The sequence below is a fragment of the Saccostrea cucullata genome, unplaced genomic scaffold (genome assembly GCF_032062105.1).
Source record: "Saccostrea cucullata isolate Sc308-1 unplaced genomic scaffold, CSIRO_AGI_Scuc_v1 ctg118, whole genome shotgun sequence".
In the NCBI taxonomy this organism is placed as follows: domain Eukaryota; kingdom Metazoa; phylum Mollusca; class Bivalvia; order Ostreida; family Ostreidae; genus Saccostrea; species Saccostrea cuccullata.
In genome coordinates, this window is record NW_026938921.1 from 667210 (window position 1) to 689440 (window position 22231).

A 22231-nucleotide genomic window follows, 5' to 3' on the forward strand; every position below is an offset into this window, starting at 1 on the left:
AGACAGTTATTCCTTAAATAATCGGATCAAAGATTATAAAACAGGAAACCTAAAACAGATATATTTTGAATTTAATTTATTATATAAGTGAATCCAATGAACATTAATTTTACTAGTTATTTAGGGGTGCGTCGATTTACCCAAATGGAAACAAATGCACCCACATGGAAACTCAAATGGACCCAAATGGAATTTAAAATATATAAATTATATTATAATATATCGTATTCTCAGGTTTTACTTATTTAAAATATAGAAAATAATGAAATTAACCATGTTAACAAAAAGAGAATGATATTTTCTTCAATTGTATTTTTTTAAAAATGCGATTTGATTTTATTTGTAATAACTTTTGAACATAATTGAATACAAAACTGAAGTTTTTGATAGTTTCTATGGCCGTAGGAACGGATGGGGGGATTAATTATATTCCGCCTGTCCATCGTTAAAAAAAAACAAAAAACAATAGCTTCTGATTTGATTGACAGGGCTGCTACTAGTCCGAAATTAATATCTAACGTTTTCCAGGCTTTTTTTACGATTATGATATTTTACGTGCCAAGAAAACGTTTTCCTGGCACGTAAAATATCAAAATCGTAAAAAAAGCCTGGAAAACGTCAGATATTTCGGACTAGGCTGCTACCTGTGTTACTTGAAAATCTGTTCTCCTTATCCTGGATTTTTGCCTTGACATTCTCAAAAGCCCCCTGATTTTGATCAAAGCGGCCCATTGATAACATATTTTTATAGAATTTTCGTTTGCAATTTTTCCTAAAGCATCGAAAATTGGTCAAAGCGTCCCATTTCTAATTTATGCTATTTATGTGATATCCCGAAAAATATAGTGATTTTTGTTTGTTTAGAGTGTCCTATGAAATATTTCATAGATAACTTTTAATATTGAGTATTAATCTCATGAGAATGTTCGTGATTATCGTGCAATTGACAACCCTCCTTAAAAAAAGAATGCCGATTCCGTTTATTTTAAACAATTTTTTTTTCTATGACATATTCACAAAGTATGACCACGGAAAATTCCAATATTTACCATGTTTACGTTACTATAAAGACTATAGTCCTTTACACAAATTCACACTGTCAGGTATTAAAACAGATTAATGATTTAACTTTGATACCATATAGTTTATTTATTTATTTTTGAGGGGGGGGGGCACTTTTTGTAACATTATTTCTGTAAAATTCTACATGGGCCCTTTGACCAAAATCGGGGGGGGGGGGGCTTGACCAATAAATGGGGGGGGGGGGGTTGTAACATCATTTTACTGTAAAATTCTATATGGGGCAGGCACGTAGCAACATGAAGGGGTGGGGGGGGGCGGGGGGGGGCTGACCCCTTTTTTCCCCAACATTACTTATATAGTATAGGAAATGTTCATTGAAAGGCTGGTTGGCCCCTCCAACATTTGTGATGTAAGGAATATGTATATAGTATTATATAAATGGTGCCTGTTTTGGAGGGTAACAGTTGGCACCCCAAGGAAAACCATTGTCAACCGACGCGTCAGCGGAGGTTGACAATGGTTTTCCGAGGGGTGTCAATTTCAACTGTTACCCTCCAAAACAGGCACCATTTATTTTATTATACTGAATGTCTTCTTGATTTAAGATGTCAGCAAAAAAAATCGTCGATCGTCTTTACGTTCACGTTTAGAAAGCTTTCAAACTCCCCGCTACTTCGAAAAAGATTTACTGACCTCTTTATTGTTAATCTGATAATGTAAGAGTCCGTTTTCATCTAAAGGGTCGTTTATTTCTTGCACTCGCAAGCATGTTTCGTCTGTCGTTTGTTGTTTTCAAGTAAGCTACATCGGAGACAAGCTTTTATTGACGTCAAGTTTATTCCGGTTCTTTCAAACGCGCAACTGACGTTTTGAGAATTCTACGGTGAACCGTACGCCCATAATTTCCACGCATGTGACATTACCGTTGTGTAACCCGTTGCCACGTGTGTTGCTACGGCTGAGGGTAATAGAACGGATTGTCAACTGCGTCTAAACCAACCAGATTGTAGTATTTAACATGAAAGTTTAATTATAAAACATGGTACCGAAAGAAATTAGCATTGAAAAAATTTGATTCTAACACACACACACCCCCCCCCCCCAGCCACCCACCCCTACCACCACCATTTTCGACTTTGTGCAACTTCCTTGTTTTGAACATATTTTCACTGAGGTAGGTAAAAAAAATTCTCTGCCCCCCCCCCCCACTTTCAAAATCGATGCTGCGTGGCTGTGGGGAGCTTTGACCAAAATCAAGAGACGCTTAAATCGAGGCGGTTTTATATGGGGACGCTTTGACTGGAATTCATTGCGAACTTGGAAACCTACTTTCGTTTTCACTACTTTGCTTGAAATAATGTCGTACAGTGACGACTTTGCAGATGGCCTGCAGAAGATGAGGGGGAGTGAAAAGTTCTGCGATCTTGTGCTGGTGACAGAAGATGACATGGACGAATCAAAGAAGGTACCAATGAAGGTGAAATTCCCGTGTCACAAAGTTGTTCTAGCCGCTCTGTCGGAATACTTCGAAACGATGTTTGAGAGCCAGTTCAGGGTATGATTTAAGTTATACTGATGTACCGGTAATCAGTTGAAATTAGGAATTTTCTTTATTTTGATATTTTAAATTGTTTCAATCTGTTTAACATTTTTAAAAGTTTTTTTTTTCGTTATTACTCCTTTAAATTTTAAATCTACATAAACATCCACATACATGTACTGGTGGTACATGTATCACAGACGCTTAAATGTTTCATTCTGTACGCTAGTTTACTGTCACTGTAGCATTAATATTTCAAATTTATGATAAGGAATATATGACAATTAAACGAAGGATATTAATTAACTCAATGTTTTGCAATTGGACATTTTTGATATGGAATTTATTTCTTGTATGAATTGGACAAAGTTTATTATAAACATGCAAGTATAAAAGTATGTACCATGGATATTGGCCTGGGTATTTCAATGAGTTGAGCAATTTTAATTTAGTGATGCAGGGGTCCCAGATACAAATCCTAGTCAAGCCATATACTTTTTACTCTTTCCTGTTACATAGTTATATTACTGAAGAGGAGATAAATGCAACTGACAAGCCAGAGATTCAAACACAGGCTCCCCTGAATCTTCAGTCAGGTGCTCTACCAACTGAACTTCCTTTCCAAAAGTGATCCAAACCATCTTCCTTGAAGGCTTCCACCTAAAAGGTCTAACAGTCATGTAGCAACGGGGGGAGGGGGAGCGGGGGAGTGGGGGGGGGGTGGCCCCCTCCCACTTTCTTTTTTACCAACATTACTTTTACTATTGGAAATGTTCATTGAAAGGCTGGTTGCCCCCCCCCCCCCATTTAAAGTACACTAAATTAATATCAAGGAAAATGTAGTATAGAAAGCAGGGAAATTGGTACCGAAAGAAGTTGGCTTTGAAAAAAAAACTAAATTAATATCAAGGAAAATGTAGTATAGAAAGCAGGAAAACTGGTACCGAAAGAAGTTGGCATTGAAAAAAGTTGGCCTTTACACCCCCCCCCCCCCCCCCCCCCCCACGATACAGTATTTTCCAGTTTGGGCAATCTTCCTTCTTTTATTTCCTTGTCAACTTTTTCAGGTCAGTCAAAATTTTTTTCTCTGGCTGCCCCCCCCCCCCCCCCCCCCACTTTCACCACGATGCTACGTGGCTGTCTAACACAGGCTCTTCCCTGTCAGGTCTTATATAGTATATACTGCAACTAACTAAATTCTGGCCACAACATCAACAAGAGGCCCATGGGCCTTAGGTCACCTGAGCATTATGCAATAACTTTCCAGTGATTGAATTTGTAGTGCCACTCCCACACATGAAACCTTGACTCTTAGGCCTAGATCCACACATTGCACAATTTTTGAAAAGGCATCCTTGCTTTTCAAAAGTATTTGATTAATACCAAGGAGCAGTTCATTATTTTTCAGTATATAAGTACAGCCCCCCCCCCCCCCCTCTATGGTACTACTGACCCTGGGGCCTTGAAATTCACAATTCTGGAAGATTAGGGCCCTTGCTCATAACTAGGTAGTTCATATGCTTAATACCCAGGAGCTTTTTTCACTATATAATCAATAGAGCCCCGCCCTAACACCAGAACCCCTGACCCTGGGGCCATAAATTCAAAATTTGGTAGAGGCATTCTTGTTCATCATAACTATGATCTTAATTAGTTTATTTAATACTTTGGAGCAGAGAAGAAGATTTTCAAAGAATTCATGTATTTTCACTATATAATCAAAAGAGCCCCGTCCTAACACCAGAACCCCTGACCCTGGGGCCATAAAATTCACAATTTTAGAAGAGGCACTCTTGCTCATCATATCAATGTACTTAGTAAAGTTTATATAATACATAAGAGCAGAGAAGAAGATTTTCAAAGAAATAATGCATTTTCACTATATAATCAATATAACCCCCCCCCCCCTTTAACACCATAACCCCTGACCCTGGGGCCATAAAATTCACAATTTTGGTAGAGGCACTCTTGCTCATCATAACTATGCACTTAGTTAATTTATTTAATACCTAAGAGCAGAGAAGAAGACTTTCAAAGAATTCGTGTATTTTCACTATATAATCAATAAAGCCCCACCCTAACACCAGAACCCCTGACCCTGGGGCCATAAAATTCACACATTTGGTAGAGGCACTCTTGCTCATCATAACTATGTACTTAGTTAGTTTATTTAATACCCAGGAGTAGAGAAGAAGATTTTCAAAGAAATAATGCATTTTCACTATATACTTATTTTGCCCCGCCCTAGCACAAGAACCCCTGACCCCGGGGACATGAATTTCAAAAATTTGGTAGAGGACTCAATGTTGATTACAATCATGCAAACAGTTTGACTGCTTGATGTCCAGGAGTAAAGAAAAAGATTTTTAAAGATTGCATTAATCTAAGTGGTTTTGGCCCCACCCCCCAGGCCCCAGGGGGGCAGTGATCATGAAATTCACAATTTTTGTTTCCCTTCACCCGTAGATGTTTTGTGCCAAATTTGGTTGAAATTGGTTCAGTGGTTGCAGAGAAGAAGCTGAAAATGTTTAAAAGTTTACGACCGATTGACGACAAACGACGAACGCCGTACGACGACGGACGAAAGCAGATAGCAATAGGTCACCTGAGTGACTCAGGTGACCCAAAAACCATAAGTTAAATTCTTTATTAAAACAAACTGTTAAAGTCTCTAGCCTTGAAATTAGAACTCAATCTATCACATCTAGGGGATAATCTACCTTTTTCTACACTTTCTAAGTATTAAAGCAAAGTCATGGTTTCTATTCAGAAATCCTGGTCATGGCACCAAATGTAAGTGGAGAAGAAAATTTGCAACGAACCAGACAGGGATTCGAATCTGGGCCCCCTGAATCTCCAGTCAGTTGCTAAGTCCTGTTTGTCTGAAACATTTTAAATTTTCAGGATAGCGTATTAATATTTACTTTATCTTATACCATATAAAATAGGCCAAGAAGGTTTTGGACAACATTCATTCAAGAGGGATAAGGAAAGAAAATTAATTTTTCTGCTTTTATCCTTTCACACTGTGATAAAGTATCACTTTGATGCTCTTTCACACTGTGACAAACTGTCCATTCATTCAATCCTACATTAAATCACAGTATTTTATTTTTGAGTATAAAAATATATCTTCTGCATTCATGATTTTCATTGTTGTTAATCTCATAATTTTTTAGGAAGAACATGAAAGAGAGATTAAGATTGATTTAAGCCCCAAGCAATGCGGAAATCTCTTGGATTTTATCTACACCGGGCAGGATGTTTGGGATACCATTGATGATGCCATAGACATGCTGCATATATCTCAAATGTTACAAATACAATCCCTTAAAAACCAATGCCTGCAGTACTTGATGAAAAATATAGACAAAAAATACTGCATTCGCATGTGGGAGGTAGCGAAACTGTTAGGACTGAAAGATTTAGAAGAAAAATCTGGTGTAGTTATTTCCAAAGAATTTGCCATGGTATCTGCCACCGAGGATTTTCTACTGTTAAATCAGGTGGGATTCGTTGTTGAGTTACTGAACAAAAGAGATTTGAATGCTCAAGAAGAAACTATTGTAAAAGCTGGGCTCTGCTGGATCGAAAGGGATTTCAAAAACAGAGAGGATTATATCAATGACATATGCCAAGCACTGCAGATAAAACGTTCTTTATTGGAAAGCTTCCACAACTGCATAAGAGTACCGTCTTTAGAAATGCTATGACTACAACTGTAATATATGCCAGGACTAAAGGAGATAGAAATTGGGAAACAGTGAGACTGGATATAGAAGAGTGTTTGGTGATATTAGGAGGGAGTGATGGGGGAAGCAATAGAAATGTCACCTGCTTTGGTTTTCGACAGAAAAAATGGTTCACCCTTCCTCCCATTCCATATGATCCAGGTTGTAATTTCTCAGTTTGCACCCACGAGTCGAAGATTTATGTATCGGGAGGTTCTAGAAAAGGATCAGGGTTTTGCATGTATGATGGTGAAAGCAATACATGGATTCAGCTACCAAATCTAATATCTCCGAGACAGTACCACTGTATGGCATCTTCATGTGGAAAAATTATTATCCTTGGTGGCAATGAGGCTAAAAATAGCTCGACATTTATGAAGGAAATCGATGTTTTTGATACTGCCACAAATTGCTGGAGTGAAACCAGAACAACTCTCGATCAAGAAGTGAGATCCTGTGCTTCTTGTGTCTTAGAGGATAAGATCTTTCTCATCGGAGGATGGCGTCCAAATAACCAAAAAGCAGAAAAACTTCAGTGCTATGACATGAGCACTGGATACTCTGCACTATTTCAGTGGTGTACAATTCCAGAACAAATTAGGGTCCAGGCCCGAGCAGTAGTAGTGAACAGCACAATATTTGTTATTTCTAAAGACGGTATGATTTTCAGCCTAAAAAATGTCAGAGTGAATACAAATTCGAAAGAAAAGGAAACATATCGCAGTTTCCCAGAAGTGGTTATGGCGTTTGTGAATTTGATGGAAGAATTCTTATCGTTGGTGGGGAGAAGAATTTATCGAGCACCAATGACATGATACAATACAAGCCAGACGAAAACTTCACGTTTACAATGGAGGAGAAAATGCCTTTTTCTATGAGCAATTTCTACTACGGTCGTGTGTCTGTGAAGCGAGAATTTCTAGCAAACGAATTTAGAAATCAGTTGATGATAATTTGATGAATTAAGTGCTTCTTTTGAAAGACAATGTCGAATTTATAACAGCCTTATAGATTTGCAGCGTTTGACATGCAGTACAGTGTCAGTAATACAATTATGTCGTTTCTTTTTCAAGATTTTTTGCATATATAACGGTACAAATTGTAACTAATTTTTTAAGATTTACAATCGGAAGATGGAACATTAAGTTCTCCTTTTGAAAGACAATGTCGAATTTATAACAGCCTTATAGACTTGCAGCTTTTGACATGCAATACAGTGTCAGTAATACAATTATGTCGTTTCTTTTTGAAGATTTTTTGCATATATAACGGCACAAATTGTAACTTATTTTTTAATATTTACCATCGGAAGAAAAGATAAAATTTCCCGTTTGAATGGAACTTTCTGAGCTTCCTTTAGAACGTTGATTGTCATAAAATGACACGCCTATTGCTTCAGAAAGGAAAAAAGCGACCAATTAATAAAACCTGTAAGACGGATATTAAATATAATAGCCAATCAAATTGACAGTCTACATTAACACCGAGTAAACACGTGTTCGACTTATTTACTGATATATATACGTGTGTTGTGGCAATCTAAATAAAGTCTTATAAACTTGGTTAATTCATAGTTATGTACGATATATTCCTAACAATACTTGTTTTACAGGAGCTGGTCTCTAACTCTTTACTCTAATACCATCTTTCTAAAATCTCCATTTTAATGTTATTCTTGATGCTATAATCGCAGAGAGGGGATGTTTTCTTGTTTGAAAGAAATAGGCGTGTAACAATTGATATCCAATAAGAAACACCCTAAACTTTCCACTCCAGTGCCCTTCATTCAGTCATTATAGTTATTTTTTGCAAGTGTGTGTTTATAGAAAAGTTTCACTAATTGTATGGTTTGGGTTTTCTCAGAGTCTTGCTCTTTCCTTATTTAACGTGGACCATTTTTGGAGATCAAAATTGTGTGACCATGAACACTATATGAACATAACTATAAAATTTTTCCCTTTTTAATAATTATATTAAATAAATAATCTGATGTCAGATTTAAACAAACAAAACATTTTAGCGCATTTAAATGATTTTTACTATTGTTTAAAACTTCAAATGTAGCAAAAGTAAAAAAAAAATAACCAGATCTTACCATGTATTATGTTTTAATATCATACTTTCATGTAAATTTGTTGAATCTTATTCGTCAAGAAACATTTTCTTTATGATGAATTTGATCTTGTACCAACCCATAGTTATAGCCCGATAGATGTTACTTTATAAATTATACCTTATTACTTATATTTACTTATATTTATCATAGGCGCTTGGGTCAAGGATACTGTATATTCTCTATATAATGTATTGTCGAGGAAATTCGAACTATACTCGTAACATTTCTTTCAGTGTGCAGTATTAATTTTCAGTTTTTTGTAAAACTTTCTGCTTCATATACACTAGAATGTCACGGAAATTCGATTCTATGCACGCTTTAAAAATGACATATCCCACTGTATAGTTTCTTTTTAGTATGTACAGTGGGATATGTCATTTTTAAAGCGTGCATAAAATCGATTTTCCGTGACATTCTAGTGTATAAAGCAGAAAGGTTTTCAAAAAACTAAAAATTAACACTACACACTGAAAAAAAATGTTACGAGTATAGTTCGAATTTCCTCGACAATACATTATATAGAAAAAATACAGTATCCTTGACCCAAGCGCGTTTTAGGTCTATGCTCACATAGATCGCTACACAAGTGTAGCGATCTATGTGAGCGGATCAAAGGATCTGATTTTAATCAGATTGGTAACAAATTCTATAGGGAGAGCTTTGATCAAAATTAAGGGACGCTTTGACCGGAGCGGTTTTATTTGGGGGCGATATTTCCTGAAATTTATATTTCATGGCAAAATTTGTAAACCTACTTTCGTTTTTACTATTTTACATATAACTTTCGTTTCATCTGGACTGTGTACTGAGTAAAATTATTGAAATAATGGCGTACAGTGACGACTTTGCAGATGGCCTGCAGAAGATGAGAGTGAGTGAAAAGTTTTGTGATCTTGTGTTGGTGACAGAAGATTACACCGATGACATGGACGAGTCAATGAAGGTGCCAGAGAAGGTGAAATTTCCCTGTCACAAAGTTGTTCTGGCCGCACTGTCGGAATACTTCGAAACGATGTTTGAGAGCCGGTTTAAGGTATAATTAAAGTTATAATGATGTACCAGTAATCAATAGAAATTATAGATATTCTTAATCTTTATTTTCATATATTAAATTGTTTCAATCTGTTTAACATTGTTGATCGACAGCTTATTTAGTTATTACCAACCTTTCAATTTTCAAACCATTAACATCCACATACATGCATGAATTGTACTGGCGTAACACTTATTACAGACGCTTGAATGCTTCCTCCTGTACTCTAGTTTACTGTCATTGTAACATTAATATGTCAAATTTATGCTAATGAATATGACAATTAAACAAAGGATATTCAATCTTTTGCAATGTGGACATTTTGGATATGGAATTTATTTCTTGCATCAGTGGGACAAGGTTTACTATTAATATACATGTAAGTGTAATAGTATGTGCCATGGATATTGGTCCGGGTAGTTCAATGGGTATAGAGCACATGATTCGTGCAATCATGGGTGAAAATTTTCAATGTTCCTGACTACATGCACACTTTTTTATATTGATACATAATGTTTTATACAAATACAAATATAAATGCAACTGATTGCGCGCATAGATTCAAACCCAGCCTATTTTTTTAATATCCCAGTCAGGTGCTCAAGCAATGTTGACTGTGATCCAGGGCGTGGCTTCATTATTCACGGGTAAAAGTGTTTTTTAAAATGCTCTTCTCTGTCAGATTCAAGTTATATACATGAAAGTATAATATTTCTGGCCATAGCATCACACTGATGATGGATATGACAAAAATTTGACTAAAAAAATTTTATAAATTAACAATTTTGTATAAGAAATTCTCTAAAATTCACATTTAGGAAGTAATCATTTTTTACAATGAAATTTTTATAAATCAAGTGTGAAGTCATAAATATATCTATTCAGAAATGTTGCACCGTCTTTTGGTCACCAAATATCAAAAAGTAGGAATATAGCTACTTTGCAGAAAACCTATGTAGCTATTAATAGCTACGTAAGTAGAAATAGTCTTTGGACTGGGCCTGTTAAATGCTTCATTCTGTACTCTAGTTTACTGTCACTGTAACATTAATATGTCAAATTCGTTTGACCGCTACATACATTTTATATATGTACACTTATGTACTTTAATTTACTCATGAGGAAAAAAATATATATGACTGAAATGATTGAAAAAAATTCCATTTTAATTTTAAAAGTCCCATTTGTTCTACAAAATTTTGAATTTTCCGTTGATATGATTTCCATCTCTTTTTTTTGTTAAATGGTGGCATAAGTTAAATTGTGACATTATAGTTAAGATGTCCTAGATTAGCAATGTTGAGGCATAAATCATTGTCAACATGGATTTTAACATGAATCTGAAAAAAAAACTTTGGCAAATTTTAGTCTATGTCAGGATAGCCTATTTTCTTTACTGTAAACCAATTTTTATTCGTGTGCAAAAATTTTCATGAGGTTCACTTGAGCCCTGTCATCGCGAAAATTTATTACCACGAAACGGTCCTTAAAGTGTTTGTGTCTATTACAAACAGACCAAAAAAGGCTTGATCATGAAAATTAATCGTCACAAACAAAAACCTGTTAAATGGATAAATAAAGTCGTCGTGAATAAAAGTTGGTTTACAATATCTTATATCGTTATAGGCTAAGAACAACATTCTAATAAGGAAGGAAAATCAACAGTTCTGCTGTTATCCCTTGATAAAATACCACTTTGATGTTCTTTTAAAAACTGTGACAAAATGTCAATTCATTCAATCCTAAATGAATTAACAATATTTTACTGTTGCATATAAAGGAATATGTCTTCTGCATCCATGAGATTTACATGTAGTATTGCTTATCTCATCAATTTTTAGGAAGAAAAAGAAAGAGAGATAGATATTGAGTTAAGTCCAAAGCAATGCGGGAATCTCTTGGATTTTATTTACACCGGGCAGGATACTTGGGATACCGTGGATGATGCCATAGACATGCTGCATATATCACAAATGTACCAAATACGATCCCTTAAAAACCAATGTCTGCAGTACTTGATGAAAAATATTGACAAAAAATATTGCATTCGCATGTGGGAGGTAGCGAAACTGTTAGGACTGAAAGATTTAGAAGAAAAATCGAGTGTAATTATTTCCAAAGAATTTGCCATGGTGTCTGCCACCAAGGATTTTCTACTGTTAAATCAGATGGAATCTGTTGTGGAGTTACTGAGCAAAAGAGATTTGAATGCTCAAGAGGAAACCATCGTAAAAGCTGGGCTGAGTTGGATCGAAAGCGATTTTGAACACAGAGAAGATTACATCAATTACATATGCGAAACACTGCAGACAAAAAGTTCTTTATTGGAAATCTTGGTAACTGAAGAGAACTTTCCACAACTGCATAACAGTACCGTCTTCAAAAATGCAATGGATACAGATGTGATATATGCCAGATCTAAAGGAGATAGAAATCGGGACGCAGTGAGACTGGATATAGAAGAATGTTTGGTGATATTAGGAGGGAGTGATGGGGGAAGCAATAGAAATGTCACCTGCTTTGGTTTTCGACAGAAAAAATGGTTCACCCTTCCTCCCATTCCATATGATCCAGGTTGTTATTTCTCAGTTTGTACCCACGAGTCAAAGATTTATGTATCGGGAGGTTCTGCGGGAAAAGGATCAGGGTTTTGCGTGTATGATGGTGAAAGCAATACATGGACTCAGCTACCAAATCTAATCTCTCCAAGACAGTACCACTGCATGGCATCTTCTTGTGGAAAAATTGTTATCCTCGGTGGCACTGATGCTAAAAACAGCTCGACATTTATGAAGGAAATCGATGTTTTTGATACTGCAACCAATAGCTGGAGTGAAACCAGAACAACCCTCGATCAAGAAGTGAGATCATGTGCTTCTTGTGTCTTAGAAGATAAGATCTTTCTCATTGGAGGAATTTGTCCAAGTAACAAAAAAGCAGAAAAACTTCAGTACTATGATATGCGCTCTTGCTATTCTGTATTATATCGATGGTGTAATATTCCAGAACAAATCCAAGTCCAGGCACGAGCGGTGGTAGTAAACAATTCTGTATTAATCATCTCTAAGGACGGTACAGTTTTCAACTTAACAAGAAATCGGGGTGATTACTCTTTTGATAGAAAAGGAAACATCTCACAGTTTCCAAGAAAAGGCTTTGGTGTTTGTGAAATGGAAGGAAGAATTCTTATTGTGGGTGGAGAGAAGGACTTCTGTAAAACCAAAGACATGATACAATACAAACCAAACGAAAACTTTACATTTATGATGGAGGAGAAAATGCCCTTGTCTATGAGCAATTTCTACTACGGTCGTGTGTTTGTGAAGCGAGAATATCTTACAAATGAATGTGAAAATCAGTTAATGGCAACCTAAGAAAACGGGTGTTCTTTTGTAAGACAATGTTAAGTGAATAACAGCGTTTAGTATAGTTTTGCAATTTTTGAAATGCATGTACTAATTTAAAAAAAAAAAATTTTTCTAGATGTTTGATGGGCTTTACAGTAATACAATTATTTCGTTTGTTGAAAAGAAATTTTGCAATTATGATAGTGCAAACTTAATTGATTTTTGAAAATTTACTACTGAAAAGATGGAGGAAATTTTAAATTTAATATGCAAAATTTCTTCTGATTAATGAAATGTGCTCCAGTAAAGCGCTTTTCCTTCAAACTTTTATCCTGAAGAGGTAAAAGTTCGAAGGGGAAGTTCTGAGCTTCCCTCAGAACGTTGATTGTCATATGATAATGACGCAAAAAAAAGCGACCAAAATTAATGTTCATTCGAATACCTGTAAAATGGATATTCCATAAACGTAATAGCCAATCAAATTGACAATCAATATAAACACCGAGTAAACACATGTTCGACTGATGTACATGTGCTGTGGCAAATCTAAATAAACTCTAATAAACAGGATAAATTCATAATCATGTACATCATTGGTTGTAATACATGTTTTACAGAAGCCTGATCTCTAACACTTTATATTAAGACTAACTTTCTAATATCTCCATTTCTATTTAACTCCTGTTGAGAGAGAATGCTTTCTCGTTTCAAAGAAATAGGCGTGTACTTGTAGCAATTGACATTCCAAAAAAAAAAAAAAAAGAGAGAGAAACACCCTAACTTTCCATTCAACACTGCTCAAACGAAAAAAATTATTTTAAACCACTTCAATGCGCCCCATTGTAGTTTTTCTTTAGAAATGTTTAGAAAATATTCATTAATTAGTTTAAGTTGTCTGCGTAGTCTTGCTTTTACTGTATTGAGCTTGGATCATTCTTGGAGATCAAAACTGTGTGACCAAGAACACTATTATTATTGAACTTAACAATACAATTTCCCCCCTTTTTTATAAATTATATTAAGAAATCTGATGTCAGCTTTAAACCAACAAAAGCATACATTTTAATGATTTTTACAATTATTTAAAACTTCATATGTAGTGAAAATAAAAAAAAAATTAACAAGTTTTTACCATTTGTTATTTATTATTGCAGAACTTATTTTCATCATACAGGACAATGTAATTATTGAACAAAAAGTCAAAGACACTTCAATTCTTGATGTTATAAATATTTTTTATTAGTATTATTTTAATTATTACCTTGTTTAAAAGTACATTGAGAAGGTATTAAACATATAAATTATTATTTGAATAAAAATAATGAAGGCTGAGTGTCTGTGCAATGAATGAAGGATAAATCTATGCTAGAGACTTCGGAGTATAATAAGAGTTATTTTCCTTACTTTATTATAAAAGTAAATGGTCGACTGAAATGACTTTTACGTTTTATCACAATCAGTGGTCCACACGTTTTGTCCTCTCTTAATAGATCAAGTGTGAAACTGTTCAGATTTTTCAAGTAGTTTTTTTTTTTTTTCAAAATTAGTAATGTATAAATCTTTTCAACAAAAAAAATCATATAAGAAAACATGAAATTAAATTTCATTGTAATAAAATTACTATTCATGCTTTCTCTCTCTCTGTCGTAAATTTGAAATAAACGAAACCAACCACAGTCTTTCACTCCCTTCAATATTTGGATGTGTTACTGAATAAAGACGACAAAGGCCATCTATAACTAGATTGCATGATAAAATGAGATGAATTAAGATTTTTTCCATCTTCAAGTTTTCTGATTTATGTAGTACATGTAATATTCCACTATCCCCTGCTAATGGCGTTTATGCCTCCGAACTAATTGCTTACTCAAGAGCTGGCTCTATGTGTTACCAATTTTCAAAACGAGGCATGCTATTCACCTGTAAGTTGATGTTACAGAGATTACAATATTCTCGTTTAAAGTGGGCATTTCGTGAACTCTATGCTTTGTTTGACTTGTTCCATACCGATTGTTAGGCCTTTGTGTTTTTACCGAATTTGACTGTATAAGGAACGTTCCATCTACCTAAGCAATAAATGGGACTCCTGGCCTGTGGGACTGAAAAAAACTCCACCTCTGAAATGTCCGAGAGTCCGTATTTTATGCCCTCTGTATATATTTGTATTGTTATAGATTTTTTTTAAAATCTATCACTGTTCGGTATCTCCACCTCCATCTTCATATTAAATTTTTAAAAAGAGGAGTTAATTGCGGATTAGAGATGGATACCCCAAAGCATAACAGACCGACGGATATCCCGATAACTAGATACTTAGTCTAGTACCCTCCACTTTTGATTTGAAGCAGAGGATATGGCTTTTTATAACCCCCCCCCCCCCCGCGCTTGAAAAGCGAAACGGTATATAGTGATCGGGATGTCCGTCCGTCTGTTACGCTTTGGGGTACCCATGGCCATATCTTATCCAGAATTCCACATATAATATTGATTTAAATTTATTTATTTCTTTATTACATAATGCCTTTGTGCACTTCCTAATTTACTTTTTGATCTGACATTTATTTCGGTTCGCGCAGAGGAAAACATGGACTTTGCCATTATAACCGTATGAGAGGCGGGGGTAGTATTATTTAGTGAGCTCAGTGCTCACAATACCTCTAGTTCTTCATGCAGTCTCTGTAGTTATATTTACATGAACAACCTAATGTGAAGGTGCAGCTTTTTTCTGTTATGGCATGTGATTTCAAAATACATATTTGCAATTAGCATGTAATCAACAGGTTTAGTTGTCTAAATTTATAGGTTTCGTCATGTTTAAATTGTTTTTACGCGATAAATGTCAGTTAATGATATTTTAAACGGGGTTAACGTGGTTTAAAATCATAAAATCTGCTGTTAGAGACGTAATGGAAATATATTTTTTTCATTTACATACTAGGTTCACAGTATCAAAGTCGGCGAACTCTTTTTTAAAATATGACCTTGGACCATTTTGTACCAGGCCAAATCAAGCATGTTTTTAGACTGCGTGCACAAAGAACGAGTGCACTTATGGGCCCCGGTAAAATGTGAAAAAAATAAACATTCATATTAAGCAAAATTTTTCATCCCAAATCATTAATTGATATCTACACCATAAGATTCAACAAATTCTACCGATGAAATTTACGAATATACAAAGATCAAAACCATAGAATGTGGCAGGGGTCAGCCGACATTTGTGATTTTCTATAGTAAATCGAGAACGGTCATTCATTTCAAAGCTTTTGTTTACTATGAGCCTAACTTTGTACAAACTTGTGCGAATGACAAAAGACGCATAATACATTTATAAAACTTGTGTGAAAGTAGGAAATTTGTACACGATTAGGCTGGTAGTTAAAATATTAAAAATGTACAAAAAGTACAATGTTTTTCCTATAGCAAGTGAGAGGTATTTACCTGTATGACCCATGTTGAACTCACTTGTGGCATAAATTATCTAAAATACTTATAGTCACGTGAGTTCTACCCAGGTAAACATTCCTCAAAGGTGCTCACTGTATAACATCGGCAGGTTTTTTTTATCATTTAGTCAAAGTCTCGCCGCTTAGAAATATTTGTATGTATTTATATTTAAGATTACGGTAGGGTAAAGAGAGTTTAGCGCCATTCATAAAAGTATCAGACATTTTTAACATTTATACAAGACAATAAAACAGATATTGAAAGCCACCTGAACACTCCTTGTAGATTTCAAATTAAATGAAACTTTTATTGTATGTATTTTTTTCAAATGCAAGAGTACCAATTTCTTAGTTTGATTATTATGGCTTCAGGCAACTACACAACTTCCTTCATTTTTTTTTAAACATATGTAGTACAAAAAAGTTAAATTCCACAAACACGCCTGAGTATGATCCACCATTAGATTGTTCAAGAGTCGATTTAAATACCTATTCGCCTTGATTTACATAAACGAAACTAAAAGAAGGTTCGGTACGACTTTTCCGGATTTGTAGGGTGTCCATAGGCATTTTAAAATATTCAATTTTTTCAAATCCATGCTGATTTAGGTAATGCTTATCGTGCTTTTTAATTAGAAATACCCATTAGTATCTAACTATTTCCAAAAGAGAACGATTTGGTAATATATTCTAAAGTAAAATAGCACATAAAAAGGGCCCATTAAGCATTGCTTAAGTGCACTTGTCCTTTACATAAATGCATGTACAGTGTTCAAACATGAAAGATTTTTATAACTTAATCTTAATTTTTGTACATTTGTTCTTCATAAGTATTTGCATCTGACAAATGTTTGCCGATTCATCGGATTTATCCTAGAAATGTAGAAGAAAAAGGGCATTTAAAACTATTACTTACACAAGCTTTTTATGCTATTTTTTCTATACGAGGGCTATTCAATTTACATGTATTATGTCCTGAACTCTATGACATACAATATAGTAATCATATGACATTTACCTTGGCTTTCTCTCATGAAATAATTTTTAATTAATTAATATACATTTATGTGACAATGTTTCATCATATAGTTTTATTTTGAGAAGCTGGAAAACAAGGGCTATTCGAGACATTGCACTAAAAATGAATGATAAAGAAGCAACAAACAACAAGAAGTTAGAAGCCTCATTAAAGCTGCTGTAAAACTTGTTCAGAATCCCAAAGAAATATTCACTGAAATATGTTTAAAGCAACCAATGTTCGTTTTACAGACGCATTCAATGATTTCAATGATCAAAAATGATAAAATGGGCATGAAAAATGTGTACTGTCCTTGGCAATGACTTACAAAACCAATTCAATATTTCCTAAAACTCAGCATATTATCATTGATGACGTTTGATTGACTTTAAGGGGCATAGCAAATTTGGTAGTTATAATTTTAGGGGGGAGTTCACACTATTTGAAAGAAACATTTGACAGTTAAAAAGCTTAGTACTCAATGGTCACCCTATGTTTTGAAAAATGAGTGAAAACGACGAAGTGTAAGAATATCCAAACAATTATTTTTAAAAAATCAGAAATTGTAGTTATTCACGTTTTCCTGAAATTCTAACAGATAATGAAACCTGAATCTATTGCCTTAAACCTCCAAAGAAAAATTTTACAAGATGCAGGTGACCAAAACAACAAAGGTCTGAGAAGCAAAGGATTGCAAGACCACAAAAATAATTTTATATACCATTTTCTGCAATAAGAGTATTTGGGAAGACTGTTCAATTTCTGGACGAGTCTAGAAAGCTAAATTTTTGCAAAAAATCTAAAGGTTTATGAGAAGAAGGAACCAGAATCAGGAATGTATTACATTAATTTTCTTCATGATAGCGTTCAAAACCCACACGTCCTGAACAGTAAAGGAGTTTTGGGGATAAAAATGCAAAGTTAATGTTTTGTTTTACCAACAAAATTTGTCAGATCTTTCACCCTTAGACTCGTTTTATTATCCAAACTTGAAAGAAAAACCATTTAGAAAGAAGAAACAAGTCCAGGAAATCATAGGATCTGCCGTATTCCAGTATACGACGGGCCATACTCAAAATTGTGTTTTTTAAACAATTAGGAATTGGAAAAAATGTTACAGACAGGAGTTTCAATTAAAGGAGCATATTTAAAGGAAATCATTAAGAAAAGATCATTGAAAAACGTTTTTGTTTCTTTCAGAGCACCGAGGACATAACTTATTGAGCAGCCCTCGTAAGACGACCATGACCAAATTTTTTGTCTGTTTTCAATCTGAATTTGTTCCTAAAGTGTAATATATTGGAAAGATCTGAATAAAAACAAATATTTGCGTTTCGACAGGCCTCTGTGGCTTCTAGTGCAGGATTGCAGTATATTAGTCAAATCAACGTTTTGCAAGGTTCTCAAACTCCATCCATGCAATGTACTATTCCTTCATAACAATAATTCCAATGCATGTTGCTGAACTCTTTTTGAAGAAAAATACTTAAAATGCTAAGTTGAGGAAGATATGATAACACTTTTTGATAAGTCATTTGGAAAGAAAAATAAATTTTTGGTGATTAAGGGCATGGGAAGCTCACACATCCACCTGATCCCACCTCTGATGTTTTAGAAGTCCGTGTTTGCTCTGCTACTAATTTGTATTGTTTGAATGGACTCTTGAGCTTTAATTCTGTTCATTATCTTCAAATATTTCATTCGAAAGAATACAAAATTAGGCTTAAATTAGTTTTGAGCAATATTTGGAATGCGAAACTTTTAAATTGAGTATATAAATGACAAAAGTTCTAGCTGCATGAGGGAAAATTTACTTTTTAGGACATGGTCAGATTTGTCCATTTGTCAAAATTGTATGATGTTGTATTAAAACATGCAAACTTAATTTTTATTTGCAGTGTTGTGATACACGTTGAATTTTTTTTTTATTTCTAAAGATGTATCTTAATTTTAATTTTAATCGAAAAATCTTTCTATTGTCACAATAGATCTTAAAAAAACACTCTATATTGAAATCACAGCAAATCTTTCGTGATTTCAATATAGAGTTTTTTTTAAAGATCTATTGTGACAATTCTATGACACTAAGTCTTCTATGACACTTCATGAATATACTGTTATGTATTATCATGTTTTGTTCGTTTGATTTGTTTTGTTTTGTTTGTTCGTTCGATCGTGTTTCTTAATAAAAAAAATTATTTACTTGTATTTAATTATTTGTAAAAAAAAAAAAAAAATGACACACTGTAAATCGAAATTTCAAATTTCAAAATTATTTTATGCAGTGTTTATAAATACATGATCTCCTAAGCAAAACATGCTGATTTACATAAATTTAAATATTTACATTGCCGTGATATTTAAAAATCCAGATTCTTCATTTTCTTCGCCTTTTTCAGAAAATCTTACCAAATTCGGACAGCCTTAAGTTCATTCACCTTTTTGTTCAGTAGACGTTCGTAGTAAAGGTCGATGCAAGTCATTTTTGTAAACCTCATACCTTTAAAATAAAGCCATATCAGTTCTTTATATAACTTTGGCACACGTTACACGCTTTTAATTGACCTCATTTCGTAGCAACTTCAAGATGTACAATATGTAGTGGTTATATTCCGAATATCATGTTTTTTATATCATATTTATGCATTATGTCTGTTTCATTTTATATCAGTTTCCATCAATAACAGCAACACATACTGTAAATCTAAAGCGAAACAGGATATTGACAAATGAGTTGATGATGTAAGACTATCAATGAACTCGTTTAAGACTCTATATTTTGTAATAAGTAAATAAAATCTAGTATTAAAGTCGAATGTTGTCGAACGTTTTTCATACAGATTGTTTAACCATATTTCCACTGAATCGTCTATAATTTTTTCCGTTTGCCTGATCAGGGCAAAGGGCACATTGCGGTTATGAAAGGTCGACAGGGGATGCTTTCTCCTCAATGACACCTGTTTCAACTTAAATTATCTTTAATTGCATACCCCCGTTCGCTCTGCCCTCAATTTGTACAGTTCCGATTGACATTTGAGCTTGATACGAATACTAGTACCTCTCTTCATTGTGTCTTATTTACTTTATTGTTTAATCATTTAAAAATGGAATATGAAAAAAAAAGATATAACCAAAAACTTTTTTCTTTGAAAAAAGTCTGAAAAGCTATAAAGGTTAATCATTTTAGTCGTGAACTTTAGAGAAAACATGTCTAGATTCTACAGAAATGTCAGAGAATGACTTACATTAGATAATTCGGTTAACAATTTTGAAGATTTGTAATAAGCAAACCACAAGAACTATAAAATAACATTATTAATAATAAAAAGTTGCCACTTTATGCTGTATTTAAAATAAAATATTAATATTAACATCAGCAATTTAAAATATGATTCGCTCTGCTGCACACTAATAGCTTGGAGCACATGACTATATATGAATTGAAAGTGCAGTGCAAAACAATTGCGATTGTATTAGAATTGACAGTATATTTGATGAAAGGCATTAACAAGGAAGGGAATAATATCTTTAATCAGAAGCATTGTCAGGAGTTGTCGAATGAGATCAGAAATCAAACATTTCCTTATTTTTCGGATTATTATCTTATTCTCCAGAGATGCACCATTTTGTTATTGATACCAATACTTCAGTATTGAATGAGGGACAGTCTTCAAGCATACTAACTCATGCCATGGATAATATTTCTGCACTGAATGAAAGATACTCTACCACTGTGCTTCCAAATACGGTGCTGCTGTCATGTGGAATCCTCGCTGGAGTGATTGGGAATATAACCGTGCTCATTATTTATTTAGCTCGCATAAAGGATAAAACAGGAGATAGATACTTCATTCCTATTTTGGCGTTTATAGACTGTATTGGAAGCCTCTCTAACGGATTATTCTATGTGATTGACAACCTATTTATCTTCAGTTTTCCCAGTGAAGTTATGTGCCGTGTGTTCTTATTTGCTTTGACTTTTGCCTCTGGCTTCTCTGGTCATGTTCTGGGTGCCATAGCTCTGCAAAGATACCTCCTCATTTGTCGTCCATACAAAAAACAATTGTCCTTGTTTCGAAGACGCTTGGCAATAATTGTGATAACATTTGCTTGCATTATTTATGGCACTCCGCTTCTGTTGATCAGTGGCATCAAAACCTCCGAGAAGACATTCCAAAATAAAACGTTCTTGACCAATATTTGCGTGTTCGATGTGAATCCTTGTTTACTTTCCATTGTATATTTTGGATCCTTCCTACTTCTCACAACCGCCAATCTCATACTGATAACCGTCCTCTATATTTTCATTATACGAACGATATATAAAACACTATATGAGAAAAAGATATTGATGAAAAATCTGTTTAAAAATCTAAAAAACAATAAGTTTCATATCAGTGGAAAGAGCGAGATATTCAATATATATAAGGAACATTTTGATACAAACGAAAAGACTAAGAAAACCAGTTTGGAGAGGCATTCCAGTGAAACAACAAATCCGGAACATCGATTAAATATCCGAACGAAAATCAATGTGATGTTCATGATTATCGCTATATTTTATGTACTTTCCTATCTTCCGTCCATTGTGATCCTCATTCTCACTTACACGATAGAAGGCTTTTACTACCTCCAACTTTCGGAGAGCTGGATGAACGTTTGGATATTTTTTGCGCGTTTCTTACTGCTGAATCACATCGTGAATCCATTTATCTATGGATATTTTGACGTCAAATTTCGATCAGAAATTAAACAAATATGCTGTTTGTGTAAGAAAAACAACCCTCCTCATACGCCTCCTGGGAAAATGTGATATCGACTAGTTGAAATGAAGTGGAAAAGTTAAGATCGCCAACTCCTTGGCTTGGAAGAATTTAAACTTTTAATACTAAATGATCATAAATCTGATCACCCTACTTTAAACAATCTATAATTTCCTTTACGTAGGTACGTTTTGCTGAGAGAAATTTGTCGGAA

General features: G+C 34.2%; 1 protein-coding gene and 1 pseudogene across 1 annotated transcript; both read left to right on the forward strand.

The window, feature by feature from the left end:
- Positions 1–2378: 2378 nt before the first annotated feature.
- LOC134251823 (kelch-like protein 24) lies at positions 2379–7514 on the forward strand (annotated as a pseudogene).
- Positions 7515–9142: 1628 nt separating this feature from the next.
- On the forward strand, positions 9143–12931 carry LOC134251822 (kelch-like protein 30). The gene is made up of 2 exons (XM_062734241.1): positions 9143–9443; positions 11285–12931. The coding sequence occupies exons 1-2, from the start codon at positions 9237–9239 to the stop codon at positions 12815–12817; spliced, it is 1740 nt and encodes a 579-aa protein (XP_062590225.1). The 5' UTR covers positions 9143–9236; the 3' UTR covers positions 12818–12931.
- Positions 12932–22231: the final 9300 nt, after the last annotated feature.

Coding starts and splice junctions, on each gene's coding strand:
- LOC134251822 (XM_062734241.1), top strand. CDS start 9,237: ATGGCGTACAGTGACGACTTTGCAGATGGCCTGCAGAAGATGAGAGTG. Junction 9,444..11,284: donor TGTTTGAGAGCCGGTTTAAG/GTATAATTAAAG, acceptor ATCAATTTTTAG/GAAGAAAAAGAAAGAGAGAT.